Raw genomic sequence first — 23,816 nt, 5'->3', positions numbered from 1 at the left:
AGACCCAGCCAGCCAGTCAGGGACACACATTACCGTCTATAGGAGTTGCTAGCACCACTAAAAAACATAAGAGCAACTGTTCCTCAGAGCAAAGGTCACCAATTCTCACCAGTCACCAGTGAGGTCAGGTGACCCGACCCTGTCCTTGAGGAGGGGTTCCAGGGGGTCCCCAGCTCAAGTGGAGTTAGGTTTGTGTCGATGCACTTTTTATTACTTTTCAATATATTTTTTAACCAACACAGACGTAAAGGGTGTTCAATAGCACTGATTTATGGAGGAAAAACAAAAAAAACTCAAAATGGAGTTAGGTGGAATCTTCCGGACAGCAACAGATGGTCAGATGAGTCATCCTTCAGCATGTCATCTACAACGGGGCAGCAGCTACCTGTAGTGTACGTGCAGAGCACGTTAACAAGTACAACCTTAAACTGGAGTATGAATGAGCCTTTAAAGGACCACTTTTCAACCTATATCTTCATATAATTGGTCCTCACTAATGATCATGATAAAATAGCACAATTCTTTTCTACTCAGTCTGTGTCTCATAGGAGGGCTGTGGGCAGTTCAGAAACTCGTCCACCAGTGACTTGTACTAATGCCACTTACAGTAGAAAATATTACAATGAACTACTAATAAATTGACAATAAATACACGATTAACTACTTATTCTTCTTAAGGCTAGTAAATATTACAGTTCAAGTAACATTCTGATGAAGACCGTGTTTCAAGATAAGCAATATGAATAAGACAAAGGCAGCACATTATCTATACAGTGAAAAACATCTTTATAAAACAGAGACCGAAACACAATCATCTTTTTTCAAGTGTCTTTCATTTTATAAACCTTTATAAAGGTTTATTTCATAAACCTTGCCATTATTAGAATAGCAATCACGTTGCCACCCGTAAAGAACCTTTGGTTTAACTTTAAAAGGTCAGTATGGAAACTTCCTGCAATAAAATATGAGGCCAACTAATTCAGAGTAATGGACCTTTGGAAGCACTGTGTGTGGGGGGGGGGGGGGGGGGGGGGGTAGCCTGGAAAGTGGAAACCAGACGAATCTGGCATTGGAAAAATAACAAAATAATAATCCACCCCTTGGAAATGGTGGTTCCACACAGAGATTCCAGACTAATATCTCTACGCAGTGATATCAGTCTGGTCATGCCAGGCTACCGCAGGGGGTCCCCAGTTAAATAAGTTAATGCAGCCTCTAAATCACTTTAACCACTTTAACCCTACTTACATTAGCTATTTGTAAATAGCCGATCTAGCAACACAAATCTTGTATGGGTGTGACTACACAATATTTGCAGAAGGGGTTCCGTGCCCAAATACAGATTTGGAGGTCCTTGAAAATGTTTGGGAAACACAGATTTAAGGGACCATGCTATATTTTCGATTCCAGCACTGTTTGTGAAGATTACCAAAATAATAACAAAATATAAACTTGGGATTCTGTTCAATTTAGTATCAGTATGGTATGAAAATCTACTTGCAGAGAAATTTACTTGACATTCAAGGTACAGTTGAGGCACAGCATGATGGGAGTTTGTTTTGAGAAATAATTCCGCCATCTTCTATAAACTAATTTAATCTGATTCAAAGGGTATAACCCGTTTCATTGTGCCGTTATGTTTTTGTCAAAGTTGCATTTTTGCAGTTAAGTTTAAACTGATTTGAAATCTAGCAGTAAACAATCCATAAAAGAATAGATTGACAAACTTCCAAAATTAACTGCACAAGGATGTTTAGCCTCACTCAGTATTAAGTGACTCAAATGTTCAGTTACTGTAACAAAAATAAATTAAAATTAAGCAGGTGAAAAACAAATCAACACCCTTTTGTCAAACATATTTCGTGTCAAACAAAAAGATGACCTTGTGGATGCCGGTCAAATAAGTATATAGGGTTTAAATGGTTAAACACCATAGGTACGGTAAAATACAAATTGAGGAAATAATGCACCTTAAAACACCAATCCCATGTTGGTTACTGAGGGAAGAGAGACAGACATGGTTACAATGTCTTAATAAATAATCATGAATATAATAATAATAATAATAATAATAATACAAACAAATGCACCTTCGCTGTCTGGTGATGGCGACACCTTCTGCCTCACATCACATGTCCAATGTCCATCCTGGGAATCTTCTTGTTTTCTTATGGATTATTCATTTTTGACAATATAAAACCAAAACATACAATCACACACAAAGCATCACAGATCAAGAGGGCAGTATGAAGGGGTTATTACTGCATTCATCGTAGGATGACGTCATCACAGGATGTCATAAACTCAACCGCTTATTAGAACAGGAGAGCTCCTGGTCGTGGACCAGTAGTTGGATCAGGATTATACTGATGTGACTGGTATGGGTCTAAATTACCCTAGTTGTCACAGAGTACCGAAGTCCTCCTGACGTCACTCCCAGCTACCCCCTGGGTCACGGATTTTTTTTTTTTTCTGATTGAAAATCCCAAAGGGGAATTCTTAGATCGCGTCATATAAGAACTGTGTTCCAAAAATAAATAAATCTTGATGTGACGTTGGGCCATTTATGATATTTGAGTTACGTTTGATGCCGTCCGTGTTTGGAGAAGAAAACAAAAACTTTGGATAAATTAGTAGTTTTCCCACCGTCAGTTGAAACACAGTTCTTATAAGACACGAGATGAACCTACTGTATGGCATTTTCACATGAAAAAAAATACCGCTGTAGCCCAGGGGGATAGCGCCCTCTAGTGGCAGTGATGTCAGACCTTGGGTTCTCTATTGTTCAGAGTAGACCAGGTTTATTTATTATACAGGCGCTTCGTAGACCAGCAACTCTTATCCGTCTCACGTCCTTCTTGATGAAGACCTCCACCACTTTTTTTAAAAAGGTTGGACCCTTACGGGTCCATTTCAGGTTACATTTTCAAGAGTTACGAAGCCGAACGTTGAAAACCAGCGGTATTAGACCAGGTGTTGTAATAGTCCAGGTGATTTAATAGTCCAGGTGTTTTAATAGTCCAGGTGCATCAGTCCTGGTCTGCAGGGATCTTAACGAAGGCGATAGCAGCCAGTTCCTTACAGAACTCCTCCAGGACAATCACTCCCTTCAGCAGGGTGTCAAACTCCTCCCTACAAAACAAAACAAAACCGAACAGAACATGACAACACCACACTGTTAACACTGTTTAATTGCCCGGAAATATTTAATCCATTACATTCATGCGCCCAGTCGATTTATAAACACGGATGCCTTTTCCGGACGGACCGGCCGGAAGTTCATGATGTTGTGTAGCAGCTAACAATAGCCACAGCACTATAGAGTCGATCGACAACAACGGGAGACAAGAATACTAGCGACTGGACCGTGGAGCGCCGTCTAACACATCCCGTCTTTTCAGAAAAAGACGGGATGATTTAGATCGCGATTTATGAACGTTTTAAGATTTTCGTTTTCATCAGCTAAACAGGGGAGGGAGTTTTTCGATGACGCCTCACTCTTGCGCGTCACCGAGGAGAGCCCAGCAGGCGCGCCTGGGCTATACAGCCATGCGATCTGTTCTCGTATCAATAAACTTCGTCTTTAGGACAATACTTCGTCCTGAGCGTCGGGCGTTACTAATAGAAAGGACAAAGAACTTCGCCCTGGGCGATGGGAGTGTTAACACACACACACCCCAATACGGAGGCTGGGGTTTAAGTGCTTTAACCCATTTAGACCTGAGGCCGATTGATACTAATGCTTTCTAAATCAGTAGTTCTAAAACGTGTTTCTTGCCAAGGGTTTCTCTGTCTCAAGATATATAAAAGAAAGGAAAAAAAAAGACAATGTTGGATCCCTGCTCTATTATGTACAAGACGCTTTTATCCCGTGTGATTTTCAATAATCAAGGTAAACGAATAAATCAAATGCAGAGAGACACTGTCGTAGCAGTGCTCAGTAAACTAGGACCACAGGTAAAAAACAAACCTATAGTATCACGTCAGTCTAAACTAGGGTTGTCCCGATCGGATCGGGTGATCAGAAATCGGCTCCGATCTCATGATTTTCGAAAGATCGGAATCGGGGAGAAAAGGTCGGATTTTTTATTGTCTAATGTAAATCTGTCAGAAAGATGTATAAGCAATGAGATTTTGTAAAAACTGAACAAAGACTAGTCACACTCAGAGGCGTAAAAGACACCTATGATGAAAACAAAGGAAATGCAACCCACACCCACTTTTTAGGTCCCGACGGCGCCATTGGTCTAAACTCTAAACAAAAAATTATGTGTACATTGAAACTATTAGGACACCAGGTAAACAATGAACCTAGCGTTGGTCTAATTAGTATGCAATCTAATTCTAAGTCACGTTTTAACATTATTGGTCAAGAGAAAACAAGCGTAAGTAAGTGACAAAAACATGAGAACAAATGACCACGGTAAGTCTGCATGGTCATCGTATCTACAGTATGTAAGTGTGGTGCGAACGGTCAGTATAATAACATTGAAGTGAACTGGTCTCTTACCCAGCGTTGTTGCTCTCCAGACCCATCAGCTGTTTCCTGACGTTAGCCAGTCTGTCTGTCAGATTAGACACGCGCTGCACCCTGTCCATCAACTCACCTATCACCTGACACACGCACACGCACACACACACACACACACACACACACACACACACACACACACACACACACAGTTAAAGTCCCGCTCCGCCTTCACCAGATGATTTCACTTAAATCTAATATCACTTATTTGTGCTGACATTATAAGGAGTTCCTCCCTGTCCCCAGTTAACCCACGGGGATCAAATCAATCATTTTAGGCTAGGTGGCCTAGCCTTCATCCAATCAGGATAGAGAGGGGCCTTCTGCCAATCATGATAGAGCGGGGGAGGGCCTTGGTGTGTGTGCTGTTGGCCTGTCACGTCCCCCCCCCACTGTAGTGCGTGCATGTGTACATCTTGTTACCGGGGCGGACCAGGGTTTTTTCCAAATCACTGAATGCTCCTTTAAAGCAATACATACATTTAGAGATAGATTGACGATCAGGGAAAGAAGATTCAGGTTGTGGTTAGGTTTAGGATTAGAGTTAGAAGAATTTGTCTGATTGTACTTATTTGTCATGCACCGATGGCACAAAATTGCGAAACTAAAATTGCCTTCCAAAAATGTTGATGTTTGTGTGTGTGTGTGTGTGTTACCCTGATAAGGACAGAGAACAGGGTCCTGGCCCCAGGCGTCAGGGTGATGTACGGGTCCAACAGATACTCATGGAGGACAGGGTGGTTGAACGATGCCAGTCTGGACAACAATGACGTCAACTGGAGATTTAACTCATATGGCTGAGAGAGGAGAGGAGAGGAGAGGGTTTATTTGTCAATCACTCATATAGATACAAGCAGTCAAATGTTGGTGAAAAGGTAGCTCTCCACCAAACAGACTCCAAAAGATTACTACAGACTGGCAGTCGAAAGAAGTCGGGAGAACAGTCGGCTGGAAGGTGTGGAAAAAAGTAGCTCAAAGCACTCGAGTGCCGACGCCGACAGACGGCTACTATGGTGCTGAAAATAGCCTATGGCTTGATGTATTTTCAAAAACAAGCCCGCTGCTATCAGACAGTATAGACCAGGGGTTCTCAACCCGTGGGTCGCGACCCCTCGGTCGCCAAAAATTCAAAAATAGCAGACCTACAAGCTCGTAGCGCGCCGCTCGTAGCGCGCCACTCGGTGGCGCGCTATGAGCTTGTAGATCTGCTATTTTTCAATAGCTAAATTATAACAATGCTTAAAACACCAAAAGGGGTTATTGTAGCAGTCAATTTATATTGGGGGTCGGGAGGGGGCGGGGTGGGGGTCCCGAGACATTGCCAAAGCATTTCCGGGGGTCCCCGGCCAAAAACGTTGAGAACCCTTGGTATAGACGACCGAGCTTGGCCTTCGGCGCTTCCCTGCAACTTCCGCCCCGACGCGACTGTGTACCCACTGCCCATCAACAGAACAAAAGCTGACGTCGGTGCGGTGGAAACTCGAGCTACCCCGGTAAGACCCAACGATGCTTCTCGGTAACATTTTTATTTTAATGAATCACTTAATTTTTTATTTCTATTCTTTTTTCACCTAAACATCATCATTGATGTTCATTGTTTAGTCTTGCAATGCCATTGGTCATGATATTTGCATATAAATACCCCCCACAGAGGCACAAATTTACACAACTTCAAAATCTCTGGACTGGAATTTCTAATTAAAATTGACCTATGACCTTTAATCTTTAACCCTGATAAAAGTAACTAAAATGCATGTAATACATATATTTGTGTGATCATTAGAATGTCTAGAACATGTATCATGTATTATTGTGAAAGATATCCACCGAATGTAAATTATTAATTTATTATTATTATTTTAATAATTATAATAAATGTGCATAACATTTTCATTATTATTATTTTTTTAACATATTTTCTAACATAAGTCCTAGTAGTACAAAGTAGTAGTAAGGTTGAAATCTTTTTTTTGCAAGTAGAAATGTATCCGGGTCTTACAGGGACTGTGCTGACAATATAACAAAATCACAATAAATTAGAATACTATGTGCAATAAAAATAGAATAGAGATAAAGCTAGCAATAATTACAGGTAGAAACTACTTCAGCAGACTAAAAAGGAAATAAAGGGGACGATTTGCATGAAGAAAGCAGACAGACTCAATGACAGACAGACAGACAGGCGTCCTACCTGTTCGAGGAGGCGTGCCAGACGGTCTAGCAGCACCTTGAGGAAGTGTCCTTCATAGAAGGACGTTTCTTCGTCTGAGGAAGAGGAGGATGAGGAGAGAGGTAGGCTCTTCTGCCACGCCCACGACTCTGACACGGTCAAACATTCCTGGAACTAATAGCAGAGGATGACAATTAACCACCATTTCTGTTTCATTACTAAATATTCATATGTCAGCGAACAGCACCATCTTGTCTAAAAGCACCAGAGAGTCCCACTGGAAACGGAACTAGATCGCAAAATCCCATCCTGATCCACTTCCTGTTTATTTATTTCCGGGTGTTTTTAAATGGCAGGCTGTTTTCAAATGGATTTTTTTTGTCGATCGACCAGGGTACAATTAAAAAACAAACAAAAAAAACTGTCTTGAAAAGGTAACGAACAAGCCTGGCAAGGGAAGAACATATGGCAAAATAAATCTGGCAGTCAATGAGTCAATAAGTACAGTACTTACAGTGGAGTAAATGTACTTTACACCACTGACAGACAGACAGATAGTTACCATTCTATGTGCGTCATGTATGTATGTGTCATAAGCTGCTCCCTGAACCAAACACGCCGACTTCACCTCCACAGGAACCAGACAGAGGAAGCTAGACACACACACACACACACACACACACACACACACACACACACACACACACACACACACACACACACACACACACACACACACACACACACACACACACACACACACACACACACACACACACACACACACACACACACACACACACACACACACACAATTAGGTTAAAGATTCAGCTCTGATTGTCACTTACTTAGAAGTAAGGTGGTGTACAGACGAGGACGATTTCGGTGTTTCTCGGGCAAGTAATTAGCCGATCTGCCCTTTTTGTCACACGGAGACGGCGTTTTGGGGGACTTTAACGGCTAATTTTGAAACTACCTTCCAGAGTGGGAAAGTTTGGAGACGCGACTTTCTCGTCTCCGTGTGTATAGCAAATGCCGCCTAATTTGCTGAAACGGTGATGTCATAGTCCCCTCGCCCCCTCCAAACTAACCAGTGTTAATGGTTTATTTCACCATAACCACTTACATATAAGTATCACAGCTATTTTATATTTGCACATAATGTCTATAAATCTCTTCTCCAAAAATAGCCGATCTGCAGCCCGCACGCACGCAAACAGTTGCTGAGATTGAGCAGGCATGCACGAGAGGAGTTGTGTGTGAGGAGCTGATCACAGATAGAGGGAAAGTGTTATATTTGGCCTATTATTTATGCTATATATTATTGACCGCGTCTGTGTCAGTCTCACAGTCACAGAGAGAGAGAGAGAGAGAGAGAGAGATGCTGCGTGTTAAAAAATAGGCAATGATTAGCGCTGTGCTGCCAGCATGTGTAATCAATCTAAACAAGCAATTATCTGACATTCAGAGGTGTTGCGCACCAGCGAATATATATATTTCAATCTCCAAAATCAAACTCATAAATTCACAATGTACCATGCCGCTCCTCGTTGTGAGCTGTGTATGATGATCTGAGCGAGAGAAGGGGTGCGCACGCTCTCTCTCTCTCTCTCTCACACACTCTCTCTCTCTCTCTCTCTCTCTCTCACACTTACTTTGTGCTTGCTGCTGTTTTCAGAAGAATTAATCCAAGGTTTGTCATATATTATGGTTTAGTAGGCATACACTTTAGCTGGTCAGTCAGTGTGTGCAGACTCAGAGAGAGAAGCAGCACTGCTCTGCTCATTAAATTGATATGACCTAGATATGTCATATGCGCATCTGATCAAGATAATTAGTTATTTGGCAACACCTGTGTGAAATACCAACGCTTTCATATAGCCTACTTTTAGAAGCTTTTTCTTTTTTTGTGGCCATCTACAGGCTGTAGATGTGTACTGCATCTTTATCTTGAAAACGGAGCAGTTTACCGGTCTTGTGTGTACAGCAAACATAATTAACATAACCGCAATGTAGACGCAGTAAAGTTTTATATCGTTCTCAAACTTAGGCGGGGAACAGCCCGCGACGTCCTCGTGTACCCAGCCTCTCAGACTAGAGTAATTAATCACTTGAACCCCCTACATCCTTATTCTGTTTGGAACATTAGCCGGAAATAGCCGATCTACAAGCTCACAACGTGTCACAACGTGACACGTAGTGAGATTGTAGATTTGGGGGGGGGGGGGGGGGTGTAGAGTAGACGTATTAAAAAACAAGTGGTTGTACAGTTCAGGGGCCAAGCACCTGTTGACGATGTCTGCGGCCTGGGTGTGACCTTCAGCCTGCTGGGTTTGACCTTCAGGAGGAGAAGGAAGGAAAGAGTCGTCCGAGAAGAATGGATCTTCATCTAGGAAACTAGAGAGACTGAGAGAGAGAGAGAGAGAGAAAGAGAGAGAGAGAGGCGGGGGGAGGGGAGACAGAGAGTGAGAGAGGCGGGGGGAGGGGGAGACAGAGAGTGAGACACAGAGAGTGAGAGAGAGACCCACGTGCTGATTTCTCCAACAAAGGATGAAATAAACAACTCCAACATTGGATTATTAATGATCACTGAACATAGAATATACTATACATAGACTAGCCAGAATGAATGAACATAGAATATACTATACATAGACTAGCCAGAATGAACAGACACAATTGACAACCAAGCGTTGTCTCTGGCGTCAAGCATTTTGTTTTAAAATACACAATTAATATCTATCTTTTGTCATAGTTGGTATGGTTGACTTTAAGGGATTTAACATTTGAAGAACCTGCAAACTGCAACAGCCGACTCAAATGTAATGTCTGTAAATGCTATTATTAGAGCCCTACGGATTAAAAAAACCAAACAAAATCTACTCTAAAAAAAACAATTAAAACTGAGTTAGAACAGAAACATTATTCAAACTAAACGAAAAATCCAAAACTATTATAAGCTTGTGAGTCACCATCCCTGACTCACAACGCTTGTGGTCCAATCAGATTGTCTTATATAAGTGTTTTTAACCACTTTCAACCTGGCATCCCTATTTTTGGCATTCCCATAGGTGGGAATTGTGGACAAATGATCAATTTAAGTGGTAAACTCACTCATTGTCCTCGGCAGAGTGGCTCTCCTCGGCTACAGCAGGGGGTGCTGTGATGTATCTGCGCTGCTCCAAGTTCCTCAGAAGCAGGTTCATCAGAATGTCCCTGTGAGGCTTCAGTAGCAGCTCCTCAAACACACCCAGAGTCACCATGCTGATCTAGAGACAGACAGACAGACAGACAGACAGACAGACAGACAGACAGACAGACAGACAGACAGACAGAACAAAACATGCAAATAAGGCAGAGCACCTCATGTCTCTTGTTCACGTAACAGATATTACTCAGTAGCAGATATGAGTGAATATAAATGTGCGGGAATGGAAGGAGTCATATATGATATTCGGTTATGCATAAAGTGATAGTGCTAGTGTGACGCAATGACCTGGTGACATGGCTCAAAGTTATTAATCACTGATTCTACAACAAGATGCCTTCTCAAATCAGCTGTTCTCACACTTTCAAGATGTTCAAAAATAGCTATTTTTGGAACATTTTTGAAAATGTAGAAAGTGTAGAAATCTAGGAAGTATGAGAACTGCTGATTTAGAAGGCATCTTGTAGTAATACATTTTTGAACAAATGTTTCAAAAACAGCAGATGTTCAATTATTGTACCTCTGCTATTTTTAAATAGCCAACACTCTATTCTAAAGTGACACAATGCTTTCCCGGTTTGAATGAGTCAATCGCCGTTATTGATCACACACACAAACGGACGTACCTCATCAGAGATGTGGTCACAGTTCTGTATGATGTGGTATCGGAGGCAGTGTGTGTGCGTGCCGGCTTCCTTTGGCTGCGTGTGCGACGTTCCCCGGCGCAGGAGGGAGTGTGTGTGCGTGCCGGGCTCCTCCGGCTGCGCGTGCGCCGCTCCCAGCAGGAACAGGACCAGCTGGTCCAGTAAGGCGGGGGACTGTACCTGGCGGAGGACGCAACGCAACAGCACGGTGCTGACCAACACGCGCTGCTCACACCTGGAAACACACACACACACACACACACACACACACACACACACACACACACACACACACACACACACACACACACACACACACACACACACACACACACACACACACACACACACACACACACACACACACACACACACACGTCAAGGACCCCCAGAATTATCTGTATTTGGCCGCCAACCCACATCTGAAAATATGTTGTTCCAGTGACCCCCCCCAGAAGCAAAGATTTGAGTTAAAAACGCTTGCTTGAAAGAATATATATTCAAAGATTTGCAACACATTTTCCCGATTTTTCTAAAAACCTACAAGCCTAAAAACTATGAGCTTGTAGATCTGCTATTTTTCAATAGCTAAAGTAGAACATAATGCTTAAATCACTAAAAGGGGTTCCCGCCCAAAATGGGCTAAAGCAAAATAAAACTGAAAATGTCCGTATGACCAAGTCTTAATGTGCGATTTGTGAAAACCCAGCGTTTTTATCCTGGATAGAAAGCCTCAGTGGACTGGGCCCCCCTTATGCATGAAGTGATACTGTATGTGACCTGACACAGACGTGGCTCAAGGTTATTCATCACTGCCTTCATTTCTTACATGTGAGTCAGATGAGACGCGAGGACACCTGAAAGCCAATACTGATGGATCGCCTCGGCTAGATTCACTGCTAACACCTGCGCACGCACACACACACACACACACACACACACACAGACACAGACACAGACACACACACACACACACACACACACACACACACACACACACACACACACACACACACACACACACACACACACACACAGTCAGTGCTGGTGGTAGTGTATAGAGCACCGAAGTATGACATAATGTACACATCCTACCTGGGTCATCCCCCCACCCCACCATTCTGAATTCCCACAGACGTTTTTATATTGTGTCAAATAAGAACTGTTACGAACAAATGAACCCGGCGGTTTCACTTATATGGATATGAAGAAAAAACTCACGGTGACGAAACGCTAATGTTACTGCTGCCAAATTAGTAAACTTTTCGCCAGAAACAGACTATCAAATATGACTATCGTAAACGAGACGGAGCCAAGTGACAATATCGCAGTTTATATCGTGTTTGGACCACAATGCTTATATGAGACGATTTTAAGGTGACGTAATTCTCCATAGAGAAAAATGTCCGTGACACAGGGGATAAACGAGTGATGCCAGGATTTCAAGTACTCTACTAGTAATACTGTAGTAACACTGGTAGCAACACTAGCATTGTTCATGTACCTGTGAAGCTTCCTTCATCAGATGATCCAGGAAGTCCAACCAGGAGAAGAAGCGGGTCATGTGATCACTACCAGGAAACACCAGACACTCTTCTGGACACGACTGGGAGAACTGGGAACTGAGAGACACCTCACCACTGTCAGAATGTCACAGGCCCGCCGGAACGGCAAAATACTGCGTGTGACTGTGTGTGTGTGTGTGTGTAGCAGAGGTGGGACAAAGTCGCTGTACAAGTACAAGTAAGTCTCAAGTTTCTCGAATCCCAAGTTTGTGGGAAGTACCAAGTAAAGTCCAAGTTATCAACTTTTTGTTCGAGTGAGTCCCAAACACGTCCTAAGTTTGTTGGAAGGTATCAAGTGACTTGAAAAGACTCAAAATCAAGAGAGAGAGGGCTCAAGTCAAGTCACGACGTCATTGGTGTTGAGTTTGTGTGTGTGCGTGCACTGTGCATGTTACCTCCAGTGTGCGTGAGGCCAGTTTGTGTGTGTGCGTGCACTGTGCATGTTACCTCCAGTGTGCGTGAGGCCAGTTGTGCAGGTTGAGGACATCCAGGGTGTCCAGCGGCAGCAGGGAGTAGAGCTGACAGAGTCTCCCAGCCAGGAGAGCTGTCAGCTGGGTGCGATGAGCCAGCGTCTCCCCTGAGCCCTCGGCCTGGAGGCTGGCCAGCAGCAACAGGCTCTCATAGGCTTTCAGACACACGCGACCATTCTGACACAACGGAACACAGCACAGGAATAATCACAACATGACATACTGTATCATCATGGCATAACATTACATAAACATGCCATAAACTCCTCACAAAAAGTTCAGAAACTTCGGTCGATTATTTTCCCCCTTCAATAATAGCAATTGGCATGAATTTGACCACATTTTTAGCATTTAGCAATGAGGTATAAGTTCTAAGTGTTGTGCAAATTGTGTAATGAGCAACACAGCTAAACGTGTAGGTAGCACTACCCAAATATCTGCCCCCAATACAGTATGCTTCTGGTTGGTAATCGCTCTTGTTTTGAACTGCATGATCTACATCAGGTGTCATCGATTGTTGGTGAGTTTAAATACAATCAGTTAGGAGGACTTTTCTGTTTAGATGTATGGGCTGTCAAAGTATTTTGCCACTCAATAGGCTTTCCCACATAACTTCCGGGTACGATGATGTCACGCGTATAGCCTCTATTGTGTGATTTCAGCAAATTTGTGGGGGGCACTAGCTACCCAAATACACAAACTCAAAAACAAAATTGCAGGGGAATTGAGAGAGGAGGGAAGGCTATTCCCTTCAAATTAGGGATGCTAGGATTCAATTGGTAATAAAAATAAGTTCCTTTCACACAAAGATTTGGCGGCCCCCCCTGTAGTAACTCTGAGGACCCCCCCGGACCCCCTGTTGAAGACCCCTGGCCTAGTCACCTGGCTTCCAGTGAGGTGGACCAAGGCTTGAAGGAGACCGGAACAGCCTGGGGGCGGGGCACAGCTGGAGGAGACACAGCAATCTGATTGGGCAGGACTGGACGGGGGGGAGACAGGGTTTTCCGATTGTTTGGAGGCTTCCGTGCCGCCGTGTGATTGGTCTGCCGGCATCGACTTATCTAGGATCTGAGAAAGAAATGCCATACAAGAGTCAGGTGAAAATCTTTACCACTGAGCTAATAGAGCCTGCCCGCTTGCTCTGGGGAGAATTTTTGATTTGTGTCAAACCAGAGACAGGGTTGTGGCAAAGGTCGTGTCCAGTGTTCATTTTGTTGACCTAAAAGACTAAGACAAAGACTAGACTAAGACTAAACAATTTCAGAGGACTAAAACTAAATGGTGTGTTTCTGTCAAATTAACACAAACCACACCAAAGGGTCGGGTCGGGACTAAACGTTTTTTAAGGTAGACCACACCAATGTAACTCATTGAGTTGCAATGAGTTGCATTGGTATGGTTTACCTTAAAAAAACGTTTTGTCCCGACACGACCCTTTGGTGTGGTTTGGGCTGAAGACTAATAGACTAAGATTTTGATGTTTAGTCGACTAATTTCCGATGACTTAATAGGACTAAATGATTTGTTATTCAAAATTCTACGAGTAAATTAAAATCTCCTGAATGGATTAACACTGGTCGTGTCCAACCTAGACACAGGATGTAAATGTCTAGATAAGAACAAGGAGAGCAAATTGTATCGTTATATTGTATCAACATAGTACTCTACCATACAGATTGTATAAGTTATATTAATAAAATATAACTCCATTAGCATACTCTACCATACAGATTGTATAAGTTATATTGTATTAACATACTCTACCATACAGATTGTATAAGTTATATTGTATTAACATACTCTACCATACAGATTGTATAAGTTATATTGTATTAACATACTCTACCATACAGATTGTAAAGTTATATTGTATTAACATACTCTACCATACAGATTGGACAAAAATACAATTTAATTGCGACCGAAGGTCGCAGTTAACTATGGAATCGTGCATTTAGGGCGAGGTCACTTCTCGCCCTCAGGCGTCTTACTGGTGCAGTACACAACTATTACACATAATAGAGCTAAGCACAATATTTGAGTAAAAGTACTTTTATTTCCCACCACTGCTGTTACCTGTAGGATGTATTTGAGGACGTAAGGGTCTTGTTTGACCCTGGAGCAGACCACCAATAAGAACTGAGCTTCCTCCTTCTCATGCTTGGAGGCAGGTAGCCCACACAGGCCAATCAGCTTCTACAAATACAACCACAATGCCGAGTCAGGAAGATCCACCACTGTGTGTGTGTGTGTGTGTGTGTGTGTGTGTGTGTGTGTGTGTGTGTGTGTGTGTGTGTGTGTGTGTGTGTGTGTGTGTGTGTGTGTGTGTGTGTGTGTGTGTGTGTGTGTAGGATGTACACCAGCACCAACAACAACAACAACACTGGACTGGACTAAAACTCCAAGGGAAGCTTGCATGTCTTCCCCATGCTGATCACTCCGTTTCACACGCATTCAAGAACACTGAACACTGCACTCAATGAGGACATTATCACATTCACAGTTAAGGCCAGACTACAAGTCCTTCCCACCAGACTCAATCTATCCATCTGGTTCCCCACCACTCAGGTCCCTCATTGCTTGCACCACACCACAGAACAGATCACTGTCACACATCTTGAATGGGTGTTATGCATACAAAGGAATGTACATAGCACGCCATGATAGAATAGTGGAACTCATAGAAAAGGATATATCAAAATACCATGCATCTTCAGTGAGAATGTACAAACATTCCAGGGTCATTCCATCCATGTTCCAACTCAGTGATAACTCAGATACCTTTACATCTCTAGCAGCTAATACACCAGATATTGTTGTGGTTGATGAAGAGTCCAGAGAAGTGTCTGTATTAGAGATAGCCTGCACCTTTGACCACAGCCTAGAGGAAGCCTTTATGACCAAGGTCATAAAATACCACTTCTACATAACATCTCAGAGCTGGGCTATAGGTGCAGACTATTTGTCTTTATATTTGGCAGCCTAGGGCATATGCACAGACTGGTTGTTAGAGGGTTCCAACAACTTGGGATGCCCAAAAAGGAGGCAAAAAGGCTGGCAAAGTATTGTGGTGTCTCTGCTATAATTGGCAGCCGTCATATATGGCGGAGACGCTGTTACTTATACCCATAGAGTACTGTGTGACATGCCTGTTACTTATAACCATAGAGTACTGTGTGACATGCCTGTTGTATCATGAAAACACATGCCATGACTTTGCAGATGTAACTTTAATGCACCTATAATATTTGTGTCCTTGTATGCATATCCTTTGTGTGGACATAAATAAATGGTTAAAATGTGTGTGTGTGTGTGTGTGTGTGTGTGTGTGTGTGTGTGTGTGTGTGTGTGTGTGTGTGTGTGTGTGTGTGTGTACCTGGACAGGTCTATGTATGTTAATGAGGTGAAGCAGAGGTTTCTGGATCTGAGCCAACAGTCTGGAGAAGAACAGGAGAACCTGCTGAATCATACCTGGAGGATACTGGAGAGGAGAGGAGAGGAGAGGAGAGGAGAGGAGAGGAGAGGATTCAAAATCGGTACCGTCATATGCCTTGGTAACGCGCACGGCGTGCGTGCGTGTACAGTACGAACGTACGTGATGAGGTTAAGCAGCTGGAGGATCAGAATTACATTTTATTGTCACATCAAGGGTTTACACGTGTAAAGTGAAATGAGGCGAAATTCTTTTTTTGCTTTGTTATTGTCGTTCTCAGGAAGGGAACGGAATAGAGCAAGGAAAAGCAAAAATCTAAGATATCCACATAACTCCGTCGCTGTTGGGCAGAAACCACCATTTTGTTTCTTCATAAATCAGCGCTAACAGCCTTTACGTGTGTGTTGGTAAAAAAATATTGAACCAATGAAAGTATTAAAAAGCGCTTCTGACACAACCCTTAACTCCATTGGACCCTCAAACTGTCTGCTAAAGCAGATGACTCCACCACCTCTCCCACTCTCATGCAAGTCATTGACAATATATAAAGTAACAATACCAACTTCGATGACGCAGTATTGCTTCGTTTTACAAATATAAGGTTTTCTTAATTTCCAGAAAATACATTTATTTTTCATTTCCCCAAAAAAGGAACATTTTGGAGTTTCTCTCCCCAACAGCAGATATACACAGCCTTATCCAGCTGGCACAGTATGAGGTTAGACATTGTGCAAGCTGGGCAAGACCTACGCTGTAGACTAGTGTATCGGCGGAAGTACCGGGATGTTGGCGGATGTACCACGCTTTACAAATCTGTTTACATTCTCCGTGAATGAGTGTTGTGATTGGTCGAAAAAGATCGTATCCATGGTCGAAAAAGATCATATCCATGGGAAATACATATGACGGATGTTCCGACCTGACACTTCTGCCGATACACTCTCTGCCTTAGGTTGTGACCAGGCTTTTCTCTTCGCAGATGAGTAAGGCTGGGACCGAGGCTAGACATTATGTGCTTAAGGTTCGACGCAAAGGCGGCAGCACTTCGCTAGTTTCACATAGCAGCAGGTATGTGGACGATATTAGACGGTAGGTAGGTCTACATAGCAGCACGTATGCAGTGGTTGAAGGTGCGACAGAGTGTCATGCAGCGCAGTGTACATGAGATAAAGTGCAAACAACATTAAAGTGTATTGCCAGGGAAAACCTGGTGTTGATTTTGTCGACTAACACTATGATTAAAAATGTTCAACAACCTTTTTTCACTGACAAAACTAAATAAAAACAAAGCTATGATGACCAAAACTAAGACTAAAACAAACTGCACTAAAACATTAGGGAGGGACTAGTGGAGAAGAGATCGAGTAAGACTACGGTCGCCCCCCTACACACTTATTTGATATTGCTGATTATGATTATGCTGTCGGGAGCTTTTTTGGCACTCGCCGACAAAAACCCCCAATCTGATGCAAGATCGGACTTTTAACGCCCAGGTTTTGCTCGCTGTGTGTGAAAGGTTCTGTGAGAAGATCTAGCGGCGATAAAAGCGCTCACCGATGCCTTCCTGAGGGTTCCTGAATATCTAGCAGATTTAATATTTTACTCTCTCGCCGACTGGACTTCATACAGTATGAACGGGATTGCGACGGCACCCCGAGAAGGGGTATACGCTGCAACGCAAACATTTGGACCACGTGCGTTGTGTGTGTGTGTGTGTGTGTGTGTGTGTTACCTGAGCCTTCCCCAGTGTGCACAGTGTCTCCAGCAGTTTGTGTTGTACCAGATATTCCATACAGACACCGGTCTCCTCAACTGCCTCCTGTACAGCAATCAAAACACACAATTTTCATCAGCAATTTTCATCGGACGACACTGATGTGTGACAGAGCATGTATTAGGCATTAGGGACGGGACGATACTAGTAACTCATGATATATAGGGGATGAGATGTCAAGTGTTTTATGTATTTGATTAACTGAAGATGTCAGTGAGGTACTAACTATATGATGATTACTATATACAGTATACAGTATCTTACTGTGAGTGTGAATGTTTTGTTTTTTCTTCTAGTATTATTTTTACCCATTATTCTTCTGTCATGACACCAATTAATTCCATAATATGTCACATTATATTACATATTACTTTTGCCCCCCCACCATAAAGCGATCCAACAACACAATCAGTTTAGTATTTTAGAACTAAATCGAATTGTTTTAAATAATAATAAGAAGAGTCACCAATCAGCCAAAAGTCTATAAAATAAAGCAGCAATCTCTCTCAACCTTTTAAATGACATGTTTTCTAACGGTAGCCAACAAATTCCAAGTATTAAAGTATTATGTGCAATTCTTTACAAAGTAATATGGTAAAATATTACTGTTTTGGCAGAGTAATACCTTAGTCCTTACTTTTACTTGTTACTGGCTAAAGTAATAATACACAATTACAGTAATATATTACTAGTAACTAACTAGTTACTGCCCAACACTGGCCAGAACGAGTGGTACAGGTGAACATTTTCACAATTCAATTCCGAGCCCCGAGCCCGCAGCGCCGAGCGTGAGCGTTTTGCTGGCAAATTGCTTATTTTTATCAATGTATATATTTTTAGAAATCCGTCGTTCCCAATGACTCAAAACTCTCCACAATGAGAGATTTCACCCGTGATTTCAGCAAAGTCCCCTTGTAAACACTACGGCGGCCCATTTGGGACAAAACACTATAGAGAGTTTGAGTTAACAGATTATGTACAAAAGAATTGAGCGATAAAAGTAAGAGATTTACCACAAAACCCAGCCGCTCACGCTCTGAGCTGCAGTGGACTCAGGATGGAGTTATGAAAGTTTTCACCTGTACCACTCGTTCTAGGTCCTAATAACACCACATTAACATAAGACAACGCCAGAATTATCATTTAATAATTTAATTAGTGTCTGTCTCTGTTTTTATTTTATTTACCGTTTTGTGAGAGTGACCTGCCAACTTTGGGAAATTCTTTCTGAGTGCCACACTCGCACAATTTTCCCATGCCGCTTTCAGGTGTGTGTTTGTGTGCATGGCATGCATGTGTAGTTGTATCATCTATTGTAGAATTTGAGGATTAGACATTGTGACAACCACTTTCCTGGTCCTCACAAGAGAAATGGTTGGTTTAATCATGGGTTTATGGTTAAAAATATATGTATTTGGGGAGTCAGGCTCACAATTAGGGAAGGATTCAGGTTGGGGTTAGGATGATTAGACATTTACAGCTTAGGTTTAGGGGTCAAGGTTGGAGTTATACCTGATTTATACTTAGCTGCATGCCAGTGTGAGCTTGTAGATCGGCTATATTCGGCTTTAGAGTTACAAATGGCAACAAAATATATGAATAGCATTCAGAAAATCTGCATCCTCACAGTACAGTAATACAGTAAATAAGAAAGTAATACAGTGTGTGTGTGTGTGGGGGGGGGTATCCGGAGAACTCGCCAGTTTACCAACTCGCCGCGATTTAGTGCATTTTTGTTTTAATTCACCTTCATTTAAATTGCATTGAATTGAGAGAGAGAGAGAGTATAGTTGTTTAGAGTTAACACTAGAGAAAGTAGGAATGCTAAAAGTTTAAACATCAGTACTGAAACAATGTAATTCATTAGTAAACAATTCCTGAAATGGTAGGCCTACTTATCATTGGTATTCACATACAGTTGGAGGCCATCGATATTGTCCTTTTCTTTTTGCTGAGGTTTGCGTGATCTGCGCAAAAGGACAGTTAACCCATTTTGGGCGGGAAACCCTTTTGGTGTTTTAAACATTGTTATAATTTAGCTATTGAAAAATAGCAGATCTACAAGCTCATAGCGCGCCACCGAGTGGCGCGCTACGAGCTTGTAGGTCTGCTATTTTTGAAAAATCGTGAAAATATTTATTTCAGAAAACTGGAGGATTTAGAAGGATTTTTTTAAATTTTGAGGTCAGGCCTAAATGGGTCAAATGATAAGGGACAATATCGGTGGCACCCAACTGTACTCACCTTTTTTTATCATCATCTAGCTGACCATTTAATTGCACTAAATAATTTGATCACTTTGGAAATGAACTATAACATCTGTGGGTTTGACTACACTGATGAAGACAGCATCTTAGCATAACGATGAAGACATTGATGAAGAATCTTCGCCGTGGCGACTTGGTAAACTGGCGAGTTCTCCGGTATTCTGTGTGTGTGTGTGTGTGTGTGTGTGTGTGTGTGTGTGTGTACCTGTTGTTTCTCCTCATACACAAGTATGTCCAACATCTGTCTGAGACGCCATGGAATGTCTGTCTGTTTGGCTGGCTGCGAGTCATCTACACGCACACACACACACAGATGCACGCACATGTATGTATTGGCAACTTGTCTTAAACCCTGTATTATACTTTGTTGTACAATGGACAGAGACTGACAAACACAGCCAGACAAACAATTTACAATGTAGTTTTAGTTAGTTTTGTATTCATTTGATCATTGTTTGCGAACGGTTCATTGTCATTGTTTATGTCAGATGTAAGTAAAAGCGTCCTGTAAGTCCATATGGTGTCATGCTTCCTTGGACACTACTTAAATAAAGAAAGGTCAGATCAATCAAAATGTAGACATTTATCAGACACTCTTATTCAGAGCGACGCACACTAAGCAAGGTAAACACAATACACAGTACATAGAATGCAGAGAGACAGTGCCTCAGGAAACTAGGATCACAGGTAAACCAAGAACCTAGCATCACTTTATAACACCAATGTAAAAGAATAACTGTACATTGAGATCTATAAAAACTATAGGATATCAGATAGATAAATTAACCTGGCATAAGTGGCATCTGTCTAAATAACATACTCTTGCATGAGGCAGACAGACAGACAGACAGACAGACAGACAGACAGACAGACAGACAGACAGACAGACAGACGTCTCACCATTATTCTGAAGGTAGTAGCTGGTGATTCCTTTCCAGTGTTCAACAAATGATTCCAGCAAGTCGACTGAGGGCTCCCTCTGAACACACACACACACACACACACACACACACACACACACACACACACACACACACACACACACACACACACACACACACACACACACACACACACAGTCTTCATTCTGCTACGCTACAGTATGTATTTTTACATTCAACATTCCATTCAATTGACAACTTAATATCCTATAATGCCAGTAAGGATGGGTGGCATCAAGAGAGAGAATGTGCAAACACAGCAGCAAGATGTGTGAGCCATTGTGACAACAGGAGAAGGATGTCCAACCTTATGATCAGATGTGTATGCCTGCACTGTCTGCACTAAGTGATCTAATTCTTACAGCAAAAGCTGTAACCAATCCAGTCATTTTGTAAGATAGTTTGCCAAAGTTGCAATGTCACACATAGATTCCTTTTGTTTTGACTGTTTTGGGCTACTGGCAAAAATGGCAACGAAAAAGCATATTTAATCATGGCAAAAAAGCCCCCAATTTAAATTGAATTGAGAGAGAGAGAGAGAGAGAGATGGGGCTGGGGGGATCTAGGAATGCAGTGATAAATGCCTCGGGGTTTCCACGTGAACTGAATAAGTCGACTGTAACTAAACTAACTATCTCCTATCTTAACTCCATAGAGTTATCTGATCTCAACACTACAGTACGTTACCATAAGTTATCCATAACCACATTATATTATTGACCTTTACTCAAGTCTACTCTAACTAAACCTACTTCATTTCAACCAACGCTACACTAACTTTAGCCCTGAAACATGACTGCCATGATAATCATCGATTATCATGGCAGTCATGTTTCAGGGCTACACTAACTTAACTTATTTATCTCCACAGTTGTCGTTTGTGTGGAATTCCCTTCCGTGATGATCATATCTAGTCCCCATATTGTGTAACCTTGCATGTATTGTACAGTTGTACTTGTACAAGTTAACTAACCTTACAGTTTGATGATTATGTATTACTCGCTACTGTGTCTTTAATATTTGTAAATTTATGCTGACATGTTAACAGTGAAATGTGATTATTTACATGTTGTTTTTACTCGGTCGGTGTGTCGCTTTTTTGCCGACTCTAAAAGCGACACAATTAGCAACGCAAAGCAACAACTCAACCAGTCTAGTTGACTCCTTTTAACACAACAAACAAGAACAAAACAAAACAAAAACATGTCGACGTGTCACTCACCGTCTCTAACGCCTGCTGGAACAATGTGCTCAGTTTGTTGAGCATGTCCATGTCAGTACACTTCGAAACAACAGCAACTATGTGATTATTAAATCATGATCATTATTATCATAACAATCTGCCTCACGCAACTCCGACATGTTTGTTTACACCACAGAAACTGGCACACGGAACCAAACACCAGCCCAGGCAGCTCAGCTGATACTTTCTCTAATCCCATAGCCCGGAGGGACGGCGGCACTGTGATTGGCTGGTTGGGTGTCATGGAGACAGTCAGATGGGTCTCTCTTTTTTTTCTCAAAGTGGGTAGGGGGGGGGGGGTTCATATGCATCAAAAACTACTATTACTTAACCAATAATACTTAGCTTATCTAAGGTTGTTTGTATACATTTTTCTTCTATAATAATGCTTATATTAGGCACATTTGGGAACATTTTGAAACTTTGTAGGGAAACGTGAGGTAGTGAGGTCGGCCCAGTGCACCACAGGGAGTCTGCAGGGCAGCTAGGGCTGCAGGGATCTGGAACCAGAGGAACAGGATCCAACATTGAGGAACCGGAACCACTTCCAGAACGGTTTTTTATCACACTGTCAGAGAAAAAAAGTACTCACATCCTGGCAAGTGGCAACAGACACATTTTATAAATATATGGGAAGAGAACCATTAAGGAATCAGACAATGCAATCGGTAAGGCACCAACCCTTCTAAAAGGTATATTCATGGATATATAGGTTTTTGACGCATTCCTTAGCCAATAATTTGATGACCAGCTCCCTATAGTGAACTACTGCTGGTCATCAAATTGGCTTAGGATTGAGACACACACACACACAGAGAGTAATAAAATGTTATAATAGGAGTTTACTATCCCTTTAAGGCAGACAGACAGACTCCTTCAGATGTCAGAAAAAAAAACATTCCGGTTTGGACAGGCTTTCTGAACTAAAGTTCAGAGATTCAGAACATCTGAAGGTGAATGACGTCAATTTGTAGTTGTATAATATCAACTCCCTTTCCAAAGAACAGTTATCATCCTATTGTATTGTGTTGGTCTCTGCAGGACGTGTCACAACAACATTTGCTTGTTGTGACCTGTATGAGTGACACAGACCGTACATGCCTCTTGGTTTTTCGAGTACGGAGAAGCTCACCACCTCCAATAAGTGTATAATTCTACAAACATACAGTGCTAACCCATACACAATCAAAGTAATGCCTCCAACAGGAGTGAACTGTACAAAAAAAAGTTTCTGATTCCAGAGAATCTTTAATATCAATCTTTATTTCAGATATCAGAAGCTCTCTCTCAGATTTGACTCAGTAACAATATAACAGACCCATCACAGGCATCACAGTGTGTCCATGTGTGTGTGCGTTAGGGCATTAAGCAACTAGTCGACTAGTTTACTAGTCGACTAGTAAATCCACTAGTCGACCTTGTTGGTACTAGTTGACTAGTTGATAAGAAGAAAAAAAAGTTTATTTTTTTCCCGATTTTGTAGGCCTCAAGATCAGGTAGATTATAGTTATAGTCACCATGTACACAGTTTTTCAATGTACAAATATTTATTTCCAGAAAAGTTTATTT

At 42.0% G+C, this 23,816-nt stretch overlaps 1 protein-coding gene across 1 annotated transcript; it reads right to left on the bottom strand.

Annotated features, from left to right (window-relative positions):
- Window positions 1-690: 690 nt before the first annotated feature.
- Window positions 691-22,465, bottom strand: fhip2b (FHF complex subunit HOOK interacting protein 2B). The gene is made up of 18 exons (XM_079517039.1): window positions 22,227-22,465; window positions 20,964-21,042; window positions 20,269-20,354; window positions 17,755-17,841; window positions 15,966-16,070; window positions 14,666-14,785; window positions 13,472-13,657; window positions 12,567-12,766; window positions 12,059-12,176; window positions 11,384-11,460; window positions 10,537-10,789; window positions 9,817-9,971; window positions 8,989-9,108; window positions 7,264-7,354; window positions 6,723-6,875; window positions 5,188-5,328; window positions 4,511-4,614; window positions 691-3,132 (listed from the first exon to the last, which is right to left on the bottom strand). The coding sequence occupies exons 1-18, from the start codon at window positions 22,275-22,277 to the stop codon at window positions 3,030-3,032; spliced, it is 2,229 nt and encodes a 742-aa protein (XP_079373165.1). The 5' UTR covers window positions 22,278-22,465; the 3' UTR covers window positions 691-3,029.
- Between the last annotated feature and the right edge of the window lie 1,351 nt (window positions 22,466-23,816).

This window comes from Electrona antarctica, assembly GCF_951216825.1.
Source record: "Electrona antarctica genome assembly, chromosome: 12".
Lineage (NCBI taxonomy): Eukaryota > Metazoa > Chordata > Actinopteri > Myctophiformes > Myctophidae > Electrona > Electrona antarctica.
This window is presented reverse-complemented; position numbering and strand designations above follow the sequence as displayed.

What these genes read in the sequence shown, in the direction of transcription:
- fhip2b (XM_079517039.1), bottom strand. Translation starts at nt 22,277, where the DNA reads ATGGACATGCTCAACAAACTGAGCACATTGTTCCAGCAGGCGTTAGAG. An exon ending in GCGTCTCATCTGACTCACAT is followed by an intron (nt 10,790 to 11,383) that starts GTAAGAAATGAA and finishes GTGTGTTTCCAG; the next exon opens with GTGTGAGCAGCGCGTGTTGG. An exon ending in CTGGAGAGCAACAACGCTGG is followed by an intron (nt 3,133 to 4,510) that starts GTAAGAGACCAG and finishes TTTGTTTTGTAG; the next exon opens with GGAGGAGTTTGACACCCTGC.